Source organism: Penicillium samsonianum (assembly GCF_028829775.1).
Source record: "Penicillium samsonianum strain IBT 33392 chromosome Unknown utg000003l_segment0_segment0, whole genome shotgun sequence".
Classification (NCBI taxonomy): Eukaryota; Fungi; Ascomycota; class Eurotiomycetes; order Eurotiales; family Aspergillaceae; genus Penicillium; species Penicillium samsonianum.
This window is the reverse complement of record NW_026643261.1, coordinates 5,412,805-5,431,651: the sequence shown is the minus strand read 5'-3', so window position 1 is coordinate 5,431,651 and position 18,847 is coordinate 5,412,805. Positions and strand designations below refer to the sequence as shown.

At 48.5% G+C, this 18,847-nt stretch overlaps 6 protein-coding genes across 6 annotated transcripts; 3 read left to right on the top strand and 3 right to left on the bottom strand.

The window, feature by feature from the left end:
• Positions 1-643: 643 nt before the first annotated feature.
• Positions 644-6,370, bottom strand: N7471_005681 (putative DEAD/DEAH box helicase; the record flags this gene model as incomplete). The annotated part of the gene is made up of 4 exons (XM_057278400.1): positions 644-3,752; positions 3,800-5,574; positions 5,627-6,284; positions 6,345-6,370. The coding sequence occupies 4 exons, from the start codon at positions 6,368-6,370 to the stop codon at positions 644-646; spliced, it is 5,568 nt and encodes a 1,855-aa protein (XP_057138010.1).
• A 1,194-nt stretch (positions 6,371-7,564) lies between these two features.
• On the bottom strand, positions 7,565-8,630 carry N7471_005680 (putative short chain dehydrogenase/oxidoreductase; the record flags this gene model as incomplete). Its single annotated transcript, XM_057278399.1, has 2 exons — positions 7,565-8,244; positions 8,315-8,630. The coding sequence occupies 2 exons, from the start codon at positions 8,628-8,630 to the stop codon at positions 7,565-7,567; spliced, it is 996 nt and encodes a 331-aa protein (XP_057138009.1).
• Positions 8,631-10,478: 1,848 nt separating this feature from the next.
• Positions 10,479-12,848, bottom strand: N7471_005679 (uncharacterized protein; the record flags this gene model as incomplete). Its single annotated transcript, XM_057278398.1, has 1 exon — positions 10,479-12,848. The coding sequence occupies one exon, from the start codon at positions 12,846-12,848 to the stop codon at positions 10,479-10,481; it is 2,370 nt and encodes a 789-aa protein (XP_057138008.1).
• A 124-nt stretch (positions 12,849-12,972) lies between these two features.
• Positions 12,973-13,508, top strand: N7471_005678 (uncharacterized protein; the record flags this gene model as incomplete). The annotated part of the gene is given in 2 exon segments (XM_057278397.1): positions 12,973-13,262; positions 13,275-13,508. 2 exon segments carry the CDS (start codon positions 13,041-13,043, stop codon positions 13,506-13,508), a joined length of 456 nt encoding a protein of 151 aa, XP_057138007.1. The 5' UTR covers positions 12,973-13,040.
• Positions 13,509-13,644: 136 nt separating this feature from the next.
• Positions 13,645-16,981, top strand: ubaA (E1 ubiquitin-activating protein ubaA; the record flags this gene model as incomplete). Its single annotated transcript, XM_057278396.1, has 5 exons — positions 13,645-13,650; positions 13,706-13,794; positions 13,855-13,940; positions 14,002-16,783; positions 16,843-16,981. The coding sequence occupies 5 exons, from the start codon at positions 13,645-13,647 to the stop codon at positions 16,979-16,981; spliced, it is 3,102 nt and encodes a 1,033-aa protein (XP_057138006.1).
• A 307-nt stretch (positions 16,982-17,288) lies between these two features.
• Positions 17,289-18,820, top strand: N7471_005676 (glutathione S-transferase family protein). The gene is made up of 5 exons (XM_057278395.1): positions 17,289-17,480; positions 17,552-17,720; positions 17,777-17,863; positions 17,920-18,098; positions 18,157-18,820. The coding sequence occupies exons 1-5, from the start codon at positions 17,346-17,348 to the stop codon at positions 18,736-18,738; spliced, it is 1,152 nt and encodes a 383-aa protein (XP_057138005.1). The 5' UTR covers positions 17,289-17,345; the 3' UTR covers positions 18,739-18,820.
• Positions 18,821-18,847: the final 27 nt, after the last annotated feature.

Genomic DNA, 18,847 nt, shown 5'->3' with positions numbered 1-18,847 from the left:
GCTGAATGCGAAGAAGTTGTGACAGAAAATAGTCGAGAATATGATCGTCTAGAAGGTCGGAGCAACACTCATCGGTGTTTGGGTGATATTGGAATCTTTATAAACAATCAGACCGGGGTTCGATGCAAGAGCTATGAGCCGGGTTAGGACTAGTCGCAGTTCCAGGACGATGGTCACTCTGTTGCTCAGGCCACTTCTGAAAACAAATATTGCTAGGATAAGTCGGAGCCATTGTGACAGGAGGATGAGCGGTCCAATCAATATCCCTGGTCGAATTTCTCGCGATCAACATCTTCAAGAGTGCAATTGGCTAGGGCCTGACTTTAGTGCCTTGTTTTTAATCTTGCCGAGTGTAAAATAACCTGTCTCTGGTCAGAAATTGACCATGGTTGTGCTAGAAACTTGAAGGCTCTTTATATATGATTGATCAGTGATGCGAGCACATAATACTCTACTGGAGCTGATATTCTAAGAGACGGGTTACTACACCATCTGATCTTAGTACTTTCAGATACCTCTTACTTCAGAAATCTCTCACTTCAGATATTTCTCAATTTAGTATCTCATTTAGTATCTCATTTAGTATCTCATTTAGTATCTCATTTAGTATCTCATTTAGTATCTCATCCTTCACAGCCCATTCTTAAGCCCACATAGCCTTGAACTTGCTATCAAACTCGCTGTGCAGTTCTTTAAAGGCCTTAGCAACCAAGAACATGGATCTGTGAGAGTTGTCCACTGGCTTCTCTTGCGTAGTTTTGGAGCCGAGCCCGGTGGTAGCATCATTGGAAGCATTGATGGCTTCATCCTCGGTTTCATCATCTTCGTCATCCATCTCATCCTCCCAGCTATCCATCACAACCTTCTTCGCTCGGGGGCGAGAGGCGGGAACGGGGGCAGCAGACATCGCCTGCTTGTTGTCTAGTTTCACATCCAGCTTTCCAGCATTTTCAGCCTCAATCTGATCAACGGCCTTATCATCCACGAGATTCTCGTAGTCGTCACCTCCGCCAGCAACATCGAGCATATCTGCACCGATATTGCCTCCAGGCTTGAGGAAACCCTCAATGCTGGTCTTGATAGTGGCCAAAGTCAATGAGAAGTCGTTCAGCACAAACCAGACGTCACCGCGACGGATGCGGTTTTCAGTCTCCAACTGTGAAACATTTCCGTGCTTGAAGAAGTCATACAGGTATGCATTGAGAGGGACTGCGTTCTCGTTGGGGTCAACAGCCACATATGGAATGACGGAATCCTCAATCCAAACGCCACTGCGAACCATCTGACTGAGTTCAACGACAGTATTGCATTGGTCTCCGTTTCCTGAAAGGGCGAAGAATGGGGAGATGATTGATGGGGAGATGTGGTCGAACTGCGAGAAACCGAGTTTCTCGGAGGAACTTTCTCCGCCGCACTTGATCCCACTGAATGGTAGCGAGCAGTCTGGTTCCTTGATATGCTCCTTGACAAAAGTGGAGACGTAGCCAGTGTAGACGTCCAGGACCTGTCTATTGTGAGCACGTAGGGCGGAGGCTGCTTTTCTCGGTAGAGGTGGAAGAGCCACGATCGAGGAGGGCTTCTTTTCTGCGTTCTGGAACCGTTCCAGGGTGGACGCTCGCAGGGGAATACGCCCGAAAAGGTGGCACATGACCAGCATCAGAGTATGAACAGTCTTTTTTGGCTTCGTCTCTATGTCCTGACAGAGATCTTGGAGGTATCCCGAATTCAGTAGGGCATGGAAAGCAAAACTAGAATTCTCTGTGTAGTACAGATGAGAGATACAGCCCGCAAAATTCAAAGCCGTACCTTGACCGCTAAGAAGATTGTTTCGTCGGAGGTATTCGATAGAGAATCGGAGATGATGGAGTACCGTTTGCTTCATCTCAGGGCCACCGAGGTGGATGCGAGAACTTGAGAGGATCGAATTGATTGACTTCACGGCAGATGGAGCTTGTTTTGAGCCATGTAGCAAGATGAACAGCCGTAGAACCAAACTTGTCGTTATGGGGAAATGTCCACTGAGACTTGGGAGTCTTGAGCTCATCAGTCGTTGCACCTTGGATGGTGGAACCTGCTGGAAAACAACATTTCCCAGGACGTCAAATCCACGGCGTCCTGCTCTTCCGGCGGCTTGTCGGAAATTCAGGGCTGTCAAGAAAATGGAGTCGCCCGAAAAGACGACTGTCTTACAAGGCATGTTGATACCCAGGGCCAAAGTGCCAGTTGCAATCACGACACGCAAAAAGCCTTTCCTAAAGAGGATCTCACAAACTTGACGGTACTTGCGATTCATACCAGCATGATGAACACCAATTCCTCGCTCTAGGGCATCTATCAACCATTGAGGCACCGAGCGCCACTGCAGCTGCTTGGCATAGACAAGGAACTCGGAAGCGGGGACCTTCTTGAAGTCAGCCAGGTGGAATCCATCCACAGGCCTCTTCGGGTCAAAGAGATCAAGCCAGCCGAAATCAGTAGACGCCGATTCTTTGGCTTGCTCTGCCTTGGAAGTTGGCTCTTCGTCGGCGTTTCCACTTGTTTTCTTCTTGGTAGCCCTTTCAAGCTTCTTCTTTGCTGAGAGCTTGGATGTCTTCCATACTTCCCATTTGGCAATCTTGGATTTCCATACCGGACTCTCTTCTTTCCATTTTGTCTCGGCATTTTGTAGCTGTGTCAACAGCTCTTGGCATATATCTTCACATCTACCGCGGTCGTAATTGAAGAATAGCGCGGGAAGAGCATTCTGAGCGTGTAGCGAGGAGATCAAAGGGAGGGTTGTGTCGACCAGGTTACCCTTTAAGGAGTCAGATAGGCCATTCATCCGAGATACCTGTTTCGACAAGTCCATTTCTTTTTGGACTGTGAACCCTGTTGGGTGCTCAAGATTGAGCAAAAGTGCCTCGAATGGAGATTCTCGGTCTTTCATCCACTCTCCTAACAACTTTTTCAGTTGTCTCTGCCATTCGATGACGTGCACTTTTTGGATGACAATATTCGAGAAAAAGATGGTCGGATCCAGAGATGGATCAACAGGGAACTGCTTTGTTTGAAGATCCTTCATAGCTTTCCACAAAGTGAAACAGTCACGTGGCTCAAAGTCAAGATCATCTGGTATCGATCTGGTGCGGTCCAGCAGACTGGTGACAGGATGCACGAACGTCATATCATCTGCTCCATCGAGGCCCAAACGGGCCAAGCTAGGAGTACTGGAAAACCCTTTGAACGAGAAGTCACCATAAGGCTGGTACACGTACTTTCGCAAATCCGAATAACGGTGCTGATGCTGGATCATCTTGAGGTCAAATCCATTGGTTCTCTGGGCAAAATCTAGCCAGTTGTAGAATTCCTGGGGGTTTCCAACGGTAGCCGAGAGGGCGATAATTGGGCATGGGGACATCAGAAGCAGTTGTTCCCAAACGACACCATCCTCGGCCTGGCCGATACAATGAATCTCATCAAAGATGATACGCCTCAAGCGGGGAGTCCATGCATTGGCGTTCGAGGGATTAAGCAGCATGATCTGAAGAATCTGGGGAACCGTGATGAGAATTTGGCATCCCTGAGGATTGTTGATGCGATAGTCTCTTGTATGGATGGCCCAAACCGACTTGCCACTAGTCTTGGCTGGGAATGATTTGGAAAATCGGGCTTGCACCTCAGCTGCGATCTGATTGACAAGAGCCTTTGTGGGGGCAACATAGACAAGAATTCCATCGTTATCTTCTTTCAAGACCTGTCTCATCGCATAGAAGCTGACCAATGTTAGCATGATTCTGAATCAGGACATCTTGCGACTTACGAGATGAATGTTTTTCCTGCACTCGTTGGGGCCACGATGAATGCGCTCTTCTTTGCATCGATCTGGTCCAACACTTCACGCTGCCAGCGATCGGGCGCAAAATCAGGCGTCCGGGAGTCAGGCAATGAGTCTATGCTGCGCTCCATGAAAGGCCCACCGTGTAGAAGCTGGAAATCAACTGGGCTCATCTCGATACTCATGCTGGGTGCTGCTTTAGGGATCTTGAACGACGGGAAAGATAATTTCTGTTCACTATCGGCATGAAGCTGAGCAGCTGGCAAACCAAGTATTTCGCAGACTGTTGAGACATATGCGACAATATCGGATGAGATGCCTTGCTTGATTTTCACAAGACAAGTTACGATCTCCCAAATGCGTGTCACGATCAACATGTGCTTTTTACTCTGCACATTTATGCGTTCGACAAAGAGAAGCCGGAGCAATGTATCGATCATGCAAGTCATAATTTCAGGCTCCAGAACCTGTCGACTGTCTTTAGGCAGACTAGTTAAGTATCCATTGAGCTTTGTGAAACGAGTCACAAGATCATCGATGAGAGCGAATTCGTCATTATACACGTTTTTCCACTTTTGTCTCTGTTTTTGGGTGACTTCCATTGCTTTTTGATGAACGAAAGCTGCGGCCATCTCTTTGGTGGATGGTTTACCAGATTTGGAAGATTTCTTGTCTGATTTCGAGGTCGTCGGGTGGGTTCCAACGTCTCTGCTTGCCGAAGGGGTTTGGTGAGACTTCTGGCGTGAACTACTGGAAGATTCAACAACAATCGGCTCCGGCTGTGATGAAGAGAGACTTGCAGCATAATCTCTCATCTCGGCCATAAAACGCTGGTTCCGTTTGTGGCTTCGCTCAACCTCTTGGGGGGTTAGGATGACTTTCTTTTGATCAAGGGGCCTAGAGCTATGCCAGTGGCTATCCTCTTTAAACTCCTTGAAAACTTGGGAATCACTCTTCGCATCGGCAGATTCATCAACTGCAAGATGAACAGGCTTCAGAAGTTTATCGAAGACTGCATTGCTAAATGGAAGCACCTTTTCAAAGCCATGATGAGGCTTGGAGATACTTCCATGAGTGGTACCTTCAGAGGTAGCTCCCGCTCCCCCAATCGCTTCGCATTGCAGTGTTGTGCCACAAATGCGGTCCACCAAACACGCAAGAGCGTTGAACGGGGATTGTGTGACCGATGAGATTACTGTTTGAATGCCCAGTTTCTCGACCATCCGCTGGACTTCGAAAAACAATGTTCCATCCACGAAGTCAGACAGATCGCAAGGTAGGTTATGATCCCTCATTGCGTTCTCCCAAAGCTTTGAGCTGAGCAAAGCCGTCGCGGTTTTCACAAATTTGTTGAAAAACTTCAAGTTTTTGGGTGCAGTTGTTTGGATTGATCGATCCGATAGTTGGGTGTTTTGCAAAAGTACAATGTGCAAAAGCATAGACTGTGCTCCAATCTTGTTTTCGAGGTTGTCCGCCACGCCGCCCAAAAGCATGGAGCTGAGCGTAGCAACCGCAAGACATTGACGTTGGGACAGCTCCGGTTTCTCAAGAAGTGCCTGTTCAAGACAGTTGTCTGTTTGAGCCTGGTTTGACGATTCGTTGTCGACGAAGTCGTATTCCAGCGCATCATCCACTTGGTCTTGGCTGTCTTCAATCTGTAATTGGGAGAGGGAATTCCACAATTGATTGGGATCGTCTGTCTCAGGGCCAGTAGATAAGGGATTCGTTTTGATGGAGCTTTCAATCACCATTGCCATGACCTATGTATATTGTGAGTACAGAGCCTAGTCTTCCGCGGTTGAAAAGACCTACCTTTGTGTCACGGAACTCGAGACTATTCATGAGCGCAAGGTTGTATCCATGGACAACAAACCAGTAGATCATCGCGCGGAGCTTAAATCTTGAGATCTCGCCTCGCTTATCGACAAAAGAACCTTGCTCGTCACCATCTTCGAAGTCGCTGCTGTCGGAATCGCTTTCGGAATCGCTGCTGTCGATATCACTAGCAGTATCATCCTTGTTCTGCTCGGAAGAAGCGCCGTCATGGCACATGAACAAATAGGCCCCAGAACTTATCAGATGAGCTTTGAACTCATCGGACTGGAAGCTATCAAACCTCAGAGCCTGGAAGAATCGCGATGGTTGCACGCGAACAGAGACAAGATGCTGTATGATTGCCTCTCGGGCAAGGAGATACCTCGCGTGGAGGTCTTTATGGACTCCTTTTGGAATGCATAATGAGGCATTTTCGGCGAAAAAGACAATCTCGAAGAAACACTTGCGCTGTTGAAGCTTTTGTAATAACTTCTCGGCAAGGTAAGTCGCATGCAAGACCTGGAAGCCCGGGTCGAAATCAAGTTTCTCGTTGGAAAAGCATTGGAGTAGAAGCGAATCTCCTTCGATTATGAAAAGCTCGTCACCAACAAAGTCACCGACGAGGTCAACGACTCGAGAGTCTAGGTTATTGTACCTTTGTTTAATAATTAGTAAAAACGAGCTGGCTCCCAAGAGCTGCAAAACCAGTGCTTACCAATCTAGCACAACATGACGGTCCATTATCTTCTCAATATTTCGGTAGTTCGCCTAGATGGCTAGATATAGCCTGTTAGTATCAAGACTGTGGAAGATCGACGTTTTGAGGCAAGAACACGATGAAGAAGAACGTGTGACACATGGGAGGAGAAGAGGGTAAAATAGAAGCTTGGGATGGTCAGGGAAAATATGAAGTGCAAACGGCCAAAAGGAGGGGCATCAAACAGGATATATTGGGATTGTATTGCGCATGTAGCCATTTCACGATCCAACAAACAGCTTACCTAGGATATTATGCAGTGTGACGGAACTCTGACTCATTTCCTCTATACTATTGGCGTAAAGACAGTATCTAGAATAGTTGGGCTTTTTTGTGATTTCTCTTGGGTTTACAATCGTGAAGGGAATTTCGGGCAGAAAAATCAGACCGCCTTACTCCAGTATACGATGTACGGCAGTATACAACATCCAGGATGATAGATCAGATCGGAGTAGACATCCGAGATTGGGGAAATAGTGAAATACCTGTTGGGGCAAGAATATTCTTGTAGCATTTTGATGAGGGGTGCTTTTTTCCACTTATTTCCACGTTCTTCAAAATGATTGCTAACACTAACTAACTATGGCATATTGTACACCTCAATTTTATATGAACCTCCTAATGAGAAGTTTGTATCTATAGATCTAGATCTAAAGTAAGTTGCTCATTTATTAATCCTGAGAAGAGTACGGTCTAGAGATGGAGATATCCATCTAGTCGGATGGTTGAATATATGCGATTAAGTGCATTTCTTCTAGTTTTTTTGTATGAAAATGCCTGGTTTCTACTATAGATAGATGATTATATTTGCAACTATTGTTTGAGGCTTGGTAAGAAGGTGGCCAATTCCCTGTTACCAATAAAAGCCAATCGGAGGAAAGTCCCGAGTAGTGGTCGATATGAACTAAGATATTGGGAAAACTCCCTCCCTGTCTGGTGGATGGAAATGACAGGATACTCTGGAAAATGTGGATTGGTACTGAAGGGTGTTAGGAAAATGTCGCGGGCTAAGACAAGTGGTTGATGCACAAGGTATATTATCTGATGGTGGATGCGCTTATTGTACAAAATTCGCCGCCAACGCCACTACCCTTCTTCGAACTTTTTTGCCAGATGTATCCGTATCTTTCACTCAAACTTGACTTTTACGCAAATGTTTTGCCAGTTGAGGACACCGCTTACCAAGCAGTGTGTCCTCCATCAATGAGCAGAGTGCTTCCCGTCATGAAGCTGCTCGCATCAGAAAGACAGAAAAGAGCCGTACCACGGAACTCCTCAGGCAGCGCCAAGCGACCAAGCATGTTCTCCGCTTCCCAAGTAGCCCTGGCAGCGGGGTTTTGTTTGAATACCTCATCCACCATTGGGGTGATGATGTGGCCGGGGCACAGGCTATTGACACGGATGCCGTGACGACCCCATTCCATAGCGAGAGAGCGGCCTAGCTGGATAACCGCCGCCTTGGACGAGTTGTACACGGGCGAGGTCATGCCCTTGTTGGCAATGAGGCCGCTCATGCTGGCTACTAGTAGGATCGAGCCCTTCTGTTGGTATTTGAACATCTGGCGGGCGGCGGCGGTGGCCGAGTTGAACACTCCATTATAATTAATCGACATCACGTCATCCAAAGCCTGCTGGGAGTGCTCCAGTGCACTTTGGAGGTGGTTGATTCCGGCTGCGGCGATCAGACCATCCAATCGCTCGCCCTGCGCTGCAATGGCTGCGAATGCGTTGTTGACTTCGGTGTTGTTGCGTACGTCGATGCGGATGTACTCCAAGCTGCTGCCGTAGTCGTCCTCAGCCCTTTTCTTAGCAACGAGGAAGTCTGGATGTGGGGATTCAAGGCGGTCCAGACAGTATACTGGTTATATGATATTGCGTGAACATTCGTTCATTTCGATAATCGGAGGGAGAAATGAGGGTATAAGTACCTTTTGCCCCAGCCTCGATCAATGCTTCCGCCATTGATAGTCCCAGTCCTCGTCCACCGCCAGTGATGGCATATACCCGTCCCTCAAGATCAAACTCGCTGAAGCGGTGGTTGTTGCGCAAAAGATCTTTCGGCGGCATCTTTGATTGGATGTGGTCCGGGCTGTGAGTTACATTGTGGATATCTTGAGGGCTGAAAGAACTCTTGGAGGTCGAGTACAACCGGGTTGACGAGAAAAAGAGAGAATGAGGAGCAGTGACGGCAACTCCAGCTAGCCGTGTACGAGCGGGAGCCAATACTCGGGGAATGAAAGACATGACCAAGGGAGGGATCCGGGGTATATATAGTAGAAGGTATTTCGGAGGAGGAGCGGATAGTATTAATGTCGACAGCCGTCAAACCAGAAGCCACAAGAAAAGATGCAACTAAAGAATTCACGATATTCCATCTATGGCATCGGGGTGATAGATTTATATGTCCAGAGAGCTGGGACGGTACTTCCTTGGAGAGCCTACCGAGAACAATAAGACCCTGCATAAAGATTGACAGGAAAAAATCAATTCCAGTTGCGCGTGACGGGGTGGATAACTGCTTTCACCATTACTCCAACGGACCCAGGCACTTCGATTAACCGAGAGCATCCACTGTAAGGCCCAAACTTGCCACCGAAGCTCTGATTAGCTATGGAGATGGGGATGTTGGGAAAAGGGGGTTGCACCACTATCTAGGAAGGAATATCGTGACCTTGCGCTGAAGACGGTAAGACTTCGATGGGAGCTTCGATGGAATGGCCCACTTGGCGGGAGTATGCACGATTGTCCATCATAATAATGATAGTCTGTGAGGGTGATTGGCTCGGAATCTGGTTCTAGTTTCCATGCCGATCCTCAATCTTGTTCCGGATCGAAGGGGCTGGATAGTTAAGGGAAGTATCAGAAGATCCCGGCTGAAGCTCCCCGTGCAAATATGGAATGCCCCAATAAGACACTCGGCATCAACGGCTGGAAGCGCGATGCACTTTTTATTTTCTTGCTTGATACTATTCCATGAAGATTTTGAGACATCCAAAGGCTCTCAGATCCACAGAAAAATTGTTGGCAGTTACAAGTCAGTGACAAGTCAATGCGATATCTCGTCTTCTCCTTTCTCGGCGTCCCGGGCCCCTTGGGACCCCCAGACCCTCCGAGTTCCACCTTAAATCCACCCGAACCCCATGGGCGCACAGATTGTCCAGTCCCGAGCTCTAATTTTTATTTTTATTTTATTTTTAGGATGGGGGGAATGGACCACATGAGCTTAATGAAATCTCATACATTCAAGCCCGGGATTTCCTAATCCGGTAACCCTTGCTCACCTCTTACATCCGATTCCTATGCCCAAGGGACACTTGTACAACAGCTCCATAGAATACTTCGCCCTGAATAGGACCCTTGGGTCTTTGTTTTGCACTTATTATGATAATTGGCATGAAATTTGAACACATTCTTTCTATTAAGCTTTCTCTATCGCCGGGAACTAAAGGCGTTGGAAGGCAGGTGCCACTACGGAGTACAATGTATGCACACACGATATTCTTTTTCGTGGCTTAAGGCACCCCACTCGCCATCGAGACCCTCTTTGCCACTCATGATGTGCCTATTCCGCAAGCCCTACATTGTACACGTGCTTCCAATCCCATTCCCACTACGGAGTAGGCAGGGGCTATAAAGGATTGAAGGTGATCTCGAACGCCCTGTGGGATGGTGTGCGTGCTAAATTCAGGTCACCTGTCCCTTGTGGAGTACTTCGTACAGATAAGGGATATGTGATATTTCCGCTAATAAAGAAATAAGCAATGCGATCTGCGAGGACACGGTGTACGTATTCCTTCTCTCATGCGGCTGGTTTTCAAATGAAGATCCCGACAGACGACACAATACCCCATCTCGCAATGGAAGAACCGAATTCAACTTCGAGGGAAATAGCTTCTGCGAAGACCGCCACAAACAAATAGTGCAAGGAAATAAAAGGGGAAAAACGATCCATGCAATATCCAGACTCCTGTCAACCGTCCCAATCACCCGATGCCTTTGGAATAAAACGCCAATTCCTCGATGGGAAGGTGCTCGTAAACGAAGCACAATAAAAACAAAGCACCCATTAGGGTTCACGGGCCACTTCAGTCGTTACGGCATACCCGCGAAACCCGCAGTTGTCTCGGGTCCGAAGCCGCTGCGAAGGCTGCCGAAATCTAGTTTCATGAGCAGACGATCCACCCCCGCTGCTTTATGGGGCACGTAATGGCTGAAGCCGGGGCTCGTGCTGTCACCTTGGCGGGAACCAGGCCACATCTGACCGAAGTTCGTTGCTAGTTCCACGGGTCCCTGGCCTTCTCCCGAGCGACTATCGTCAATGTCCCGCAGACTCCCAACAAGATTCTTAATACCCGTCTCGACATCGTTTCGAGTGGCGCGTAGCTCTTCCCATACCTCGCGTTCTTCATGGGCATAATCTACTAAGTCATCTTCCACGCCTTCATCTGTTTCCAGATCCATATTGCGTTGTATGGTTTCCAACCGGATCACAAGGGCGACGAAGCGGTCGATATTTGTGAGAAGTCCTCTCATGGTGTTTGTGAAGGGTAGTTCAGTCAAAAAGAGGGATTGCACCAGAGATGACAAGTGCCGCCGGTGGGCAACCGTGAGAGCCTCGGGATCGTGTCGTCCCATGGTCTGCTGGTTAGACTCAGGGAAGTTTCTGATAGGCATCTGGTCGGGAGACACTGTCTTGGAAGTATGATGCGATTTGGAAGAGGATGCGGTTCCAGGCCGGGATCCAGGGGCTGATGCTGTGGACGAAGAGCATCCTTCGATCCAGTGGCGAAGGTGCCGCCACGACTCATTGACGACGTCTCCTTGGAAAAAGCCACCAATCTCAGAAAGCATAAACAGACATGCACTTCCTGTGGCCCAGATATGACGCATTTGGCGAACACGAGCATTATCTCTGTCTCTTCTTGCCTTCAGCTTAGCTTGACCAAAGATGCTGTTACTTCTGGGCGGTCCCCATGGTGTAGGGTGGTTTCGCCGCAACGGAGTTCGTTTCCAGAGATCTCCAAGCCGGATCTGAGCCCGCCGTATTCCCAAGAGATAAGAATGGATCTTAGAATATATGACAATATCAGAGCTCGAGATAAATAGGTCCAGAGGAGCTCGGATATGCGTGGTGAGGTTCGTGGGCGTTGGGAAGAGCAGGTCTTCAAATGAGACCTTTGAGATTTTGGATATTAAATTAGGAGTTTGGGCAGGGGTCATCGGTCGGCCACTTTTACGGCCACTGATGGAAAGACAAAGAAGGTCCCGGGCAAGTTCAAGTTCTTCATCGGCTGGGTCCTCCTCCTTTTGTAGCGAGAAAAGCTCTGCCCATGCTTCAGCTAAAGCAGCTGTGACATCACCTTCTTTGGTGGTAAGAACGTCAGGTTCTCCCAATAGACGGGTCGCTGATGAGCCTCGACGTCGGCTTTCCTCAATGCGGGAATCTGCATGTGCTACAAGAGCCACCGCAAACTCCCCTCGTCCTAGTAAAAGGAAATTGTGAAGCAAAGTAAGAATTTCCAGGATTTTCGGGAGAGGCAACAATTTCGATAGGGTTGATTGAGAAAGGGAAAGGCGAATGGAGTCAACGGCGGTAGTCAGTTTTGAAGGCGAAATTGGTGATTTCAGGCCCGCAAGTTGCTCGATGTGCTCCCGATATAATGTCACCGGCGCAGTAGATGTTCCTGCTATTGAGGTTTTCCGTTTCGCTCGAATATGATTGAGGGATTTGCCAATGAATAGTATTGAACCTGCTGTTTGTGCCGTGACGAAATTTGGGAGCAATCGGACGTTTATGCTGAATTGTGCCTCGTCATTCTCATTTTCGGTATCCTCCTGGATGAAAAAGTCTTCCTTCCCGTATATAGGAAGATTCCCACAAAGTAACCACATCGAAAGCTGTTTCATCCATGCTGTCTCAGCCACTGTCGCCAATTGCAGGGCCATGTCCTTGATATCAAGATATCCTGTTTGAGCTTCGGTCCGCAGATGATCCATGAGCGCTGCCCCCGTGGAACCATGCAAAAGTTCGGTGCTTTTCCTTTCGGGTTGAATGAACCGGATAAGAGCCCAAAGCCACTCCATGCGCCGCATCCATGGTGCGAACTCTCCCACGATAGTCGACAATGGGACAATACCATACCCTCCCACATATCCACTATCCTCGGCAAGGATTGCCCTTTCAGCCTCCAGGATCTTCTTTTGGAATTCACCGAGATGTGTTCCAACAATAGCCGTAGAGACAGAGCGGCATATGACAGATGGGCTCGCGGAGGATATATCCGAGGCATATTTCCGCAGCTGCGTGTGAAGTCGACTCAAATGGGCAACGGAGGCGAGGAGGGCTTTCTCCGGAGGTGAAAGAAGGGGAAAATCATCTTGAGTAACAGCATTTTCCCCCTTTTGGGTACTGAAGAGGGGGGATGGCTGGCCGGAGAGGGAGAGTAGGATCTCATGGAGCATTCTGACGAGAGTTCCCTATCGGACCCATGTCAGTCACGAGCTCATCACAGGCGTATATGCAGAAAACTCACCTAGAGAAATGTCTTCTCTCCACTGGATAGTTTCTGCGTTGCCAGTATAATAGACCGCGCCCCACAAATTCAAAGCGACACATATGAAGTAGAGCGTTTGACGGCGCCAAGCTTCGCGTTGATGCCGAGACGCGTTAAACGTGGCGTATGGAATAGCAGGCTTCAGAACCAATCGGAGAAGATAGGGATGGTTGTCATTCTCCAGAGTCGACCCCAATCTTATCCAGATGTATTACAGCTTCCAACTCTCAACAAGACACTCTGTGACTCGAGAACGATAGCTCCCAGAGGTTTATTGAAGTATCGCGGGGCTAAAGGCCAATCGCCCTCTCACCGCCCGTTAGTCATCTCTTAGCTGTCGGGCCCCTCCTCTTACGTCGGTGTCCCTCTCTTGATCTCTCTCCTACTTTATACTGACTTGTCCTTTACTTATTCACACCTCCTACCCCACACAGCGTTCCAATTTTCCTTCTTTTCTATAATCCTCTATCATCCGTCGATTGCATTCGGATTGCTACTCTTCTCCGTGCTCGTTGAGCTAGGTACCTGGTACGCTGGGCGTTGCAACTTGATTTATCATCACTATTGAAAGACTTGCCCTATCGCAAGGCTTTCACCTCCTGACTTTCATCATTCCTTCAAACATTCCTGTTCGAGACGCGGCTAAGCCCGGAAAGCGCAGAGCCTCTGAAGACGACGTCGGAGCTCGGCCAGACAAAAGAACCATGACGGTATGGTTAGTCTTGATCTTAAATGTAGGATTGCCACTAATATGTTTCCCCAAAGGACGTCAAGATGCAAGTCGAGAACCCCCAAGAAACCATCGAAGCGATCAAGCATGGGGAGATCGACGAATCATTGTATAGTCGACAGCTGTAAGCCCCCCACATCCCTCTATAACATTCAAATCCCGAGTATGTACTGACACCTAAAAGATACGTTCTTGGTCACGAGGCCATGAAGCGCATGGGCTCTTCCAATGTTCTGATCGTAGGTCTCAAGGGCTTGGGCGTGGAAATCGGTATGTGATTCAACTATTAATCAAACCTCGCTTTCATCCCAACGTCTGATTGTCTCCATAGCCAAGAACATCGCCCTCGCCGGTGTCAAATCCCTCACCCTATACGACCCCGCCCCAGTCGCTATCTCGGATCTTTCTTCGCAGTTTTTCCTTCAGCCAGAGGACGTCGGCAAGCCCCGTGCTGAAGTTACCGCCCCAAGAGTCTCCGAGTTGAACTCCTACGTTCCCGTTACAGTCCATGAGAGCGAGAGCCTCGTGGGCGATCTCGAACAACTAAAGCGCTACCAGGCAGTGGTGCTCACACAGACGCCTTTGAAGGAGCAACTGGTGATTGCCGACTTCTGCCACAAGAACAAAATCTACCTCACAATTACGGATACATTCGGTCTCTTTGGTTATATCTTCAATGACTTTGGAAAGAACTTCACTGTGGGTGACCCCAACGGCGAAGAGCCTGCTGGTGGAATTGTGGCGGGTATCGACGAGGAAGGGTTGGTTTCGGCGCTCGATGAGACAAGGCATGGACTCGAGGATGGTGACTTTGTCACTTTCACTGAAGTCAAGGGTATGGATGGCCTAAACAACAGTGATCCTCGCAAAGTCACCGTGAAAGGTCCCTATACTTTCACTATTGGCGACGTCTCTGGTCTAGGATTCTACCAGGGTGGTGGTCTGTTCACCCAGGTCAAGATGCCCAAGTTCATTGATTTCCAGCCACTGGAGGATCAACTTAAAAAGCCTGATATTCTCATGTCCGACTTTGCCAAGTTTGACCGGCCACAACAGTTGCACATTGGTATCCAGGCTCTTCATAAGTTTGCGGAGACTCATGATGGCCAATTGCCTCGTCCCCACAATGATAGCGACGCCCAGGAGGTTCTGAAGATTGCCAACGATCTTGCTGCAACCGGTGAGGAAAAGGTTGAACTGGATGAGAAGATAATCAGGGAACTGAGCTACCAGGCCCGCGGTGATCTGAATCCGTTAGCAGCTTTCTTCGGTGGCATCGCCGCCCAGGAGGTTCTGAAGGCTGTCTCCGGCAAGTTCAGTCCTGTGCATCAGTGGTTGTACTTTGACTCTTTGGAGTCTTTGCCCTCATCAGTCACTCGATCTGAAGAGAGCTGCAAGCCTCTTGGTACCCGCTACGATGGTCAAATTGCGGTTTTTGGCAAGGAATACCAAGATAAACTTGCCAATGTCACCCAATTCTTGGTCGGTTCTGGTGCTATCGGTTGTGAGACTCTGAAGAACTGGGCCATGATGGGTCTGGGTACGGGTCCCGAAGGAAAGCTTTACGTCACCGATATGGACCAGATTGAGAAGAGCAATCTTAACCGCCAATTCCTCTTCCGTCCCAAGGACGTCGGCAGACTCAAGAGTGAATGCGCGTCTGCAGCCGCTCAAGCAATGAACCCAGAATTGAAAGATAAAATTGTCACTCTTCGTGATCGTGTCGGTGCCGACACTGAACACGTCTTCAATGAGGATTTCTGGAACGGCCTTGATGGTGTGACAAACGCTTTGGACAATGTCGATGCACGGACATATGTTGATCGCCGATGTGTCTTCTTCCGCAAGCCATTGCTGGAGAGTGGTACCCTGGGCACCAAGTGTAACACCCAGGTCGTCCTTCCTTTCATCACGGAGTCCTACTCCAGCTCCCAGGATCCCCCGGAGAAGTCATTCCCTATGTGTACCCTGAAGAGTTTCCCGAACCGCATTGAGCACACCATTGCATGGGCACGGGATGTCTTCCAAACCTACTTCGTTGGCCCACCTGAATCAGTCAACATGTACCTCTCGCAATCCGACTACATTCAACAGACCCTCAAGCAGGCGGGCAATGAGAAGCAAACTTTGGAACACCTGCGTGACTTCTTGGTCACTGAAAAACCTCTTACTTTCGATGATTGTATTGTGTGGGCTCGCCAACAATTCGAAGCGCAGTACAATAATGCGATCCAGCAGCTTCTCTACAACTTCCCACGAGACTCCAAGACTTCATCCGGTCAACTATTCTGGTCTGGACCTAAGCGTGCCCCTACCCCCTTGAAGTTCGATAGCACTAATCCAACTCATCTTGGATTTGTTGTTGCTGGTGCTAACCTCCATTCGTTCAACTACGGTATCAAGAACCCCGGTGCGGACAAGGATTATTACCGCAGGGTAGTTGATGACATGATCGTTCCCGAGTTCACCCCGAGCTCGAATGTCAAGATCCAGGCCAATGAAAACGACCCTGATCCGAATGCCCAGCCAACTGGTTCATCTACTGATGAGGAAGAAATCCAGAAACTGGTGGCGTCTCTTCCCTCGCCCAAGTCTCTTGCTGGTTTCCGCTTGCAGCCAGTTGAATTTGAGAAGGATGATGACACCAACCATCACATCGACTTCATCACCGCGGCTAGCAACCTCCGTGCAGACAACTACGAGATTGCTCAGGCCGACCGACACAAGACCAAATTTATCGCCGGAAAGATCATCCCGGCGATTGCTACCACTACTGCCCTGGCCACCGGTCTTATTGCCCTCGAACTGTACAAGATTGTTGACGGCAAGGACGACATCGAGCAATACAAGAACGGCTTCGTTAATTTGGCCCTTCCGCTATTTAGCTTCAGTGAGCCGATCGGTAGCGAAAAGGGCAAGTATCAAGGCAAACAAGGCGAGGTCACAATTGACAAGCTCTGGGACCGATTCGAGGTGGAAGACATCCCCCTTCAGGAATTCCTCGACTTCTTCGCCGAGAAGGGCTTGGACATCACCATGGTCAGCTCTGGAGTCAGCTTGTTGTATGCAAGCTTCTATCCCCCATCGAAGGTCAAGGATCGCCTTCCTCTACCGTGAGTATCTCTTGTATAACCCCATTCGTGACTCAAATTGCTGACAATGTACCTTTCAGTATGAGCAAGCTTGTGGAGCACGTCAGCAAGAAGCCAGTCCCCGAGCACCAGAAGAACATCATCTTCGAGGTGACCGCCGAGGACCAGACAGAAGAGGATGTTGAGGTTCCTTACGTGATGGTCAAGCTCACAAAATAAGGCGATTAGAATCTACCAAAAGCCGGTTGGCTACATATTGCTAGTACAGTAGCTAGAATTCATGATTATTCCACTCTCCACAGACTCCACAAGTACAAATATGCGTAGATTACCGATGTAAACCATTTCCAAGGTTGTATACCCAGGTACAAATTAATATAAAGTTAATATCTAATCATGGGCTTTGCCAAGACCACCTGGGCATGCAGATCGCTTTGTCAAAGCTGATCGATCTTCCGATAAGCAAATCTGACTCAGCATTTGGTCATGGATGACAGGGTCATCACCGGGTCATCACCCCCGCAAAGACGACATTTTTATTCTTTCTTATATATAAGGGTAGAGTCCACTGTCTCTGCCTCTTATGTTCTTTACTCTGCTGAGATCTCAACCTTTGAAGCATCTTTCACATTCAATTCTCCGCGCAGGGCCTCTTCGTGCAGTTTACCAGAGCTTTGTGTTCCCCACTGTACCCATCATCTACTCCCGCAATATGGCTGTAAGAAACACAAAACAAGTCCACTACAATAGCTCCAGTGGCTATGCTGACTTACATATGTATAATTCAAGACCGGAAATTCCATGAAAATCACCGATTGGGTGAAACCCGGCGACAAGTCGGGCGAGTTCAAGCGTCAGCAATCCGTCTTCCGGAACTGGATCTCTAGAGAGGCCGGCTCCCAATTCCCTCCAGAGAAGGGCCGGTACCATCTTTATGTCTCCTATGCCTGTCCTTGGGGTATGAAAGAGCTTGCAATTGGCTTGACACTCGATCAGTGACTAATTATCTACTAGCTCACCGGACTTTGATTACCCGGAAGCTCAAAGGTCTCGAGGACTTCATCTCTTTCTCTTCGGTACATTGGCATCTTGGAGCGGAAGGTCAGATTTATCTCACAAGTTGTGGGAAAATCGCATTTTTCTAACTCATCTCTTAGGTTGGCGATTTGCTACCCCCGATGAGAAACTGCCGGGGGAGAACACCATTCCTGATCCTCTACACCCGGACTTCACCCATATCCGACAGGTCTACTTCTCCAATGATCCAGACTACACGGGGCGGTTCACCGTTCCAGTTCTCTTCGACAAGAAGACCAAGCTGATCGTCAGCAACGAGGTACGAAGCAATCTTCCCAGAAAAAGCCATTTCCAATTCCAAGTTCTTACAAAACCAGAGCTCCGAAATCATCCGCATGCTTTACCATGAATTCGACGATATTCTCCCAGAGCAATACAAGAAAATCGACCTCTTCCCCAAGGCTCTACAAGCCGAGATCGACGCCTCCAACGAATGGATTTACAATGACATCAATAATGGCGTATACAAATCCGGTTTCGCAACCACGCAAGAAGCCTACGAGAAAGCCGTAACAACGCTCTTCTCATCGCTCGACAAGGTCGAAGCCCACCTTGCCAAGCAGGAAGCAGCTTCGAAGCCGTATTTCTTCGGCGACGAGATCACAGAGGCTGATATCAGACTCTACACCACCATCGTTCGGTTCGATCCGGTCTACGTACAGCATTTCAAGTGCAATCTGCGTGATATCCGCTCTGGATTCCCGGCTATTCACCGCTGGGTGCGCAGGCTGTATTGGGATGTCCCTGCTTTCCGGGATACCACCGACTTTGAACACATCAAGTTCCATTATACTAAGAGTCACAAGCAGATTAATCAGTTTGCTATTACTCCTCTGGGACCTGTACCGGATATCCTTCCTCAGGATGAGGAGGTTAAGGCTGTGCAGGTGGTTGAATAAGGTGATTTAGTGATTACTCCTGTTTGCGACTTGCGAACTGGGCAATTCAAGAGCAATGGTATTCAAGAGATGTTTCAAAATATGTATTATCCAAACGTGTAGATTTTCT

What these genes read in the sequence shown, in the direction of transcription:
- N7471_005676 (XM_057278395.1), top strand. Translation starts at nt 17,346, where the DNA reads ATGTTCTTTACTCTGCTGAGATCTCAACCTTTGAAGCATCTTTCACAT. An exon ending in TCTACTCCCGCAATATGGCT is followed by an intron (nt 17,481 to 17,551) that starts GTAAGAAACACA and finishes GTATAATTCAAG; the next exon opens with ACCGGAAATTCCATGAAAAT. An exon ending in CTCCTATGCCTGTCCTTGGG is followed by an intron (nt 17,721 to 17,776) that starts GTATGAAAGAGC and finishes ATTATCTACTAG; the next exon opens with CTCACCGGACTTTGATTACC.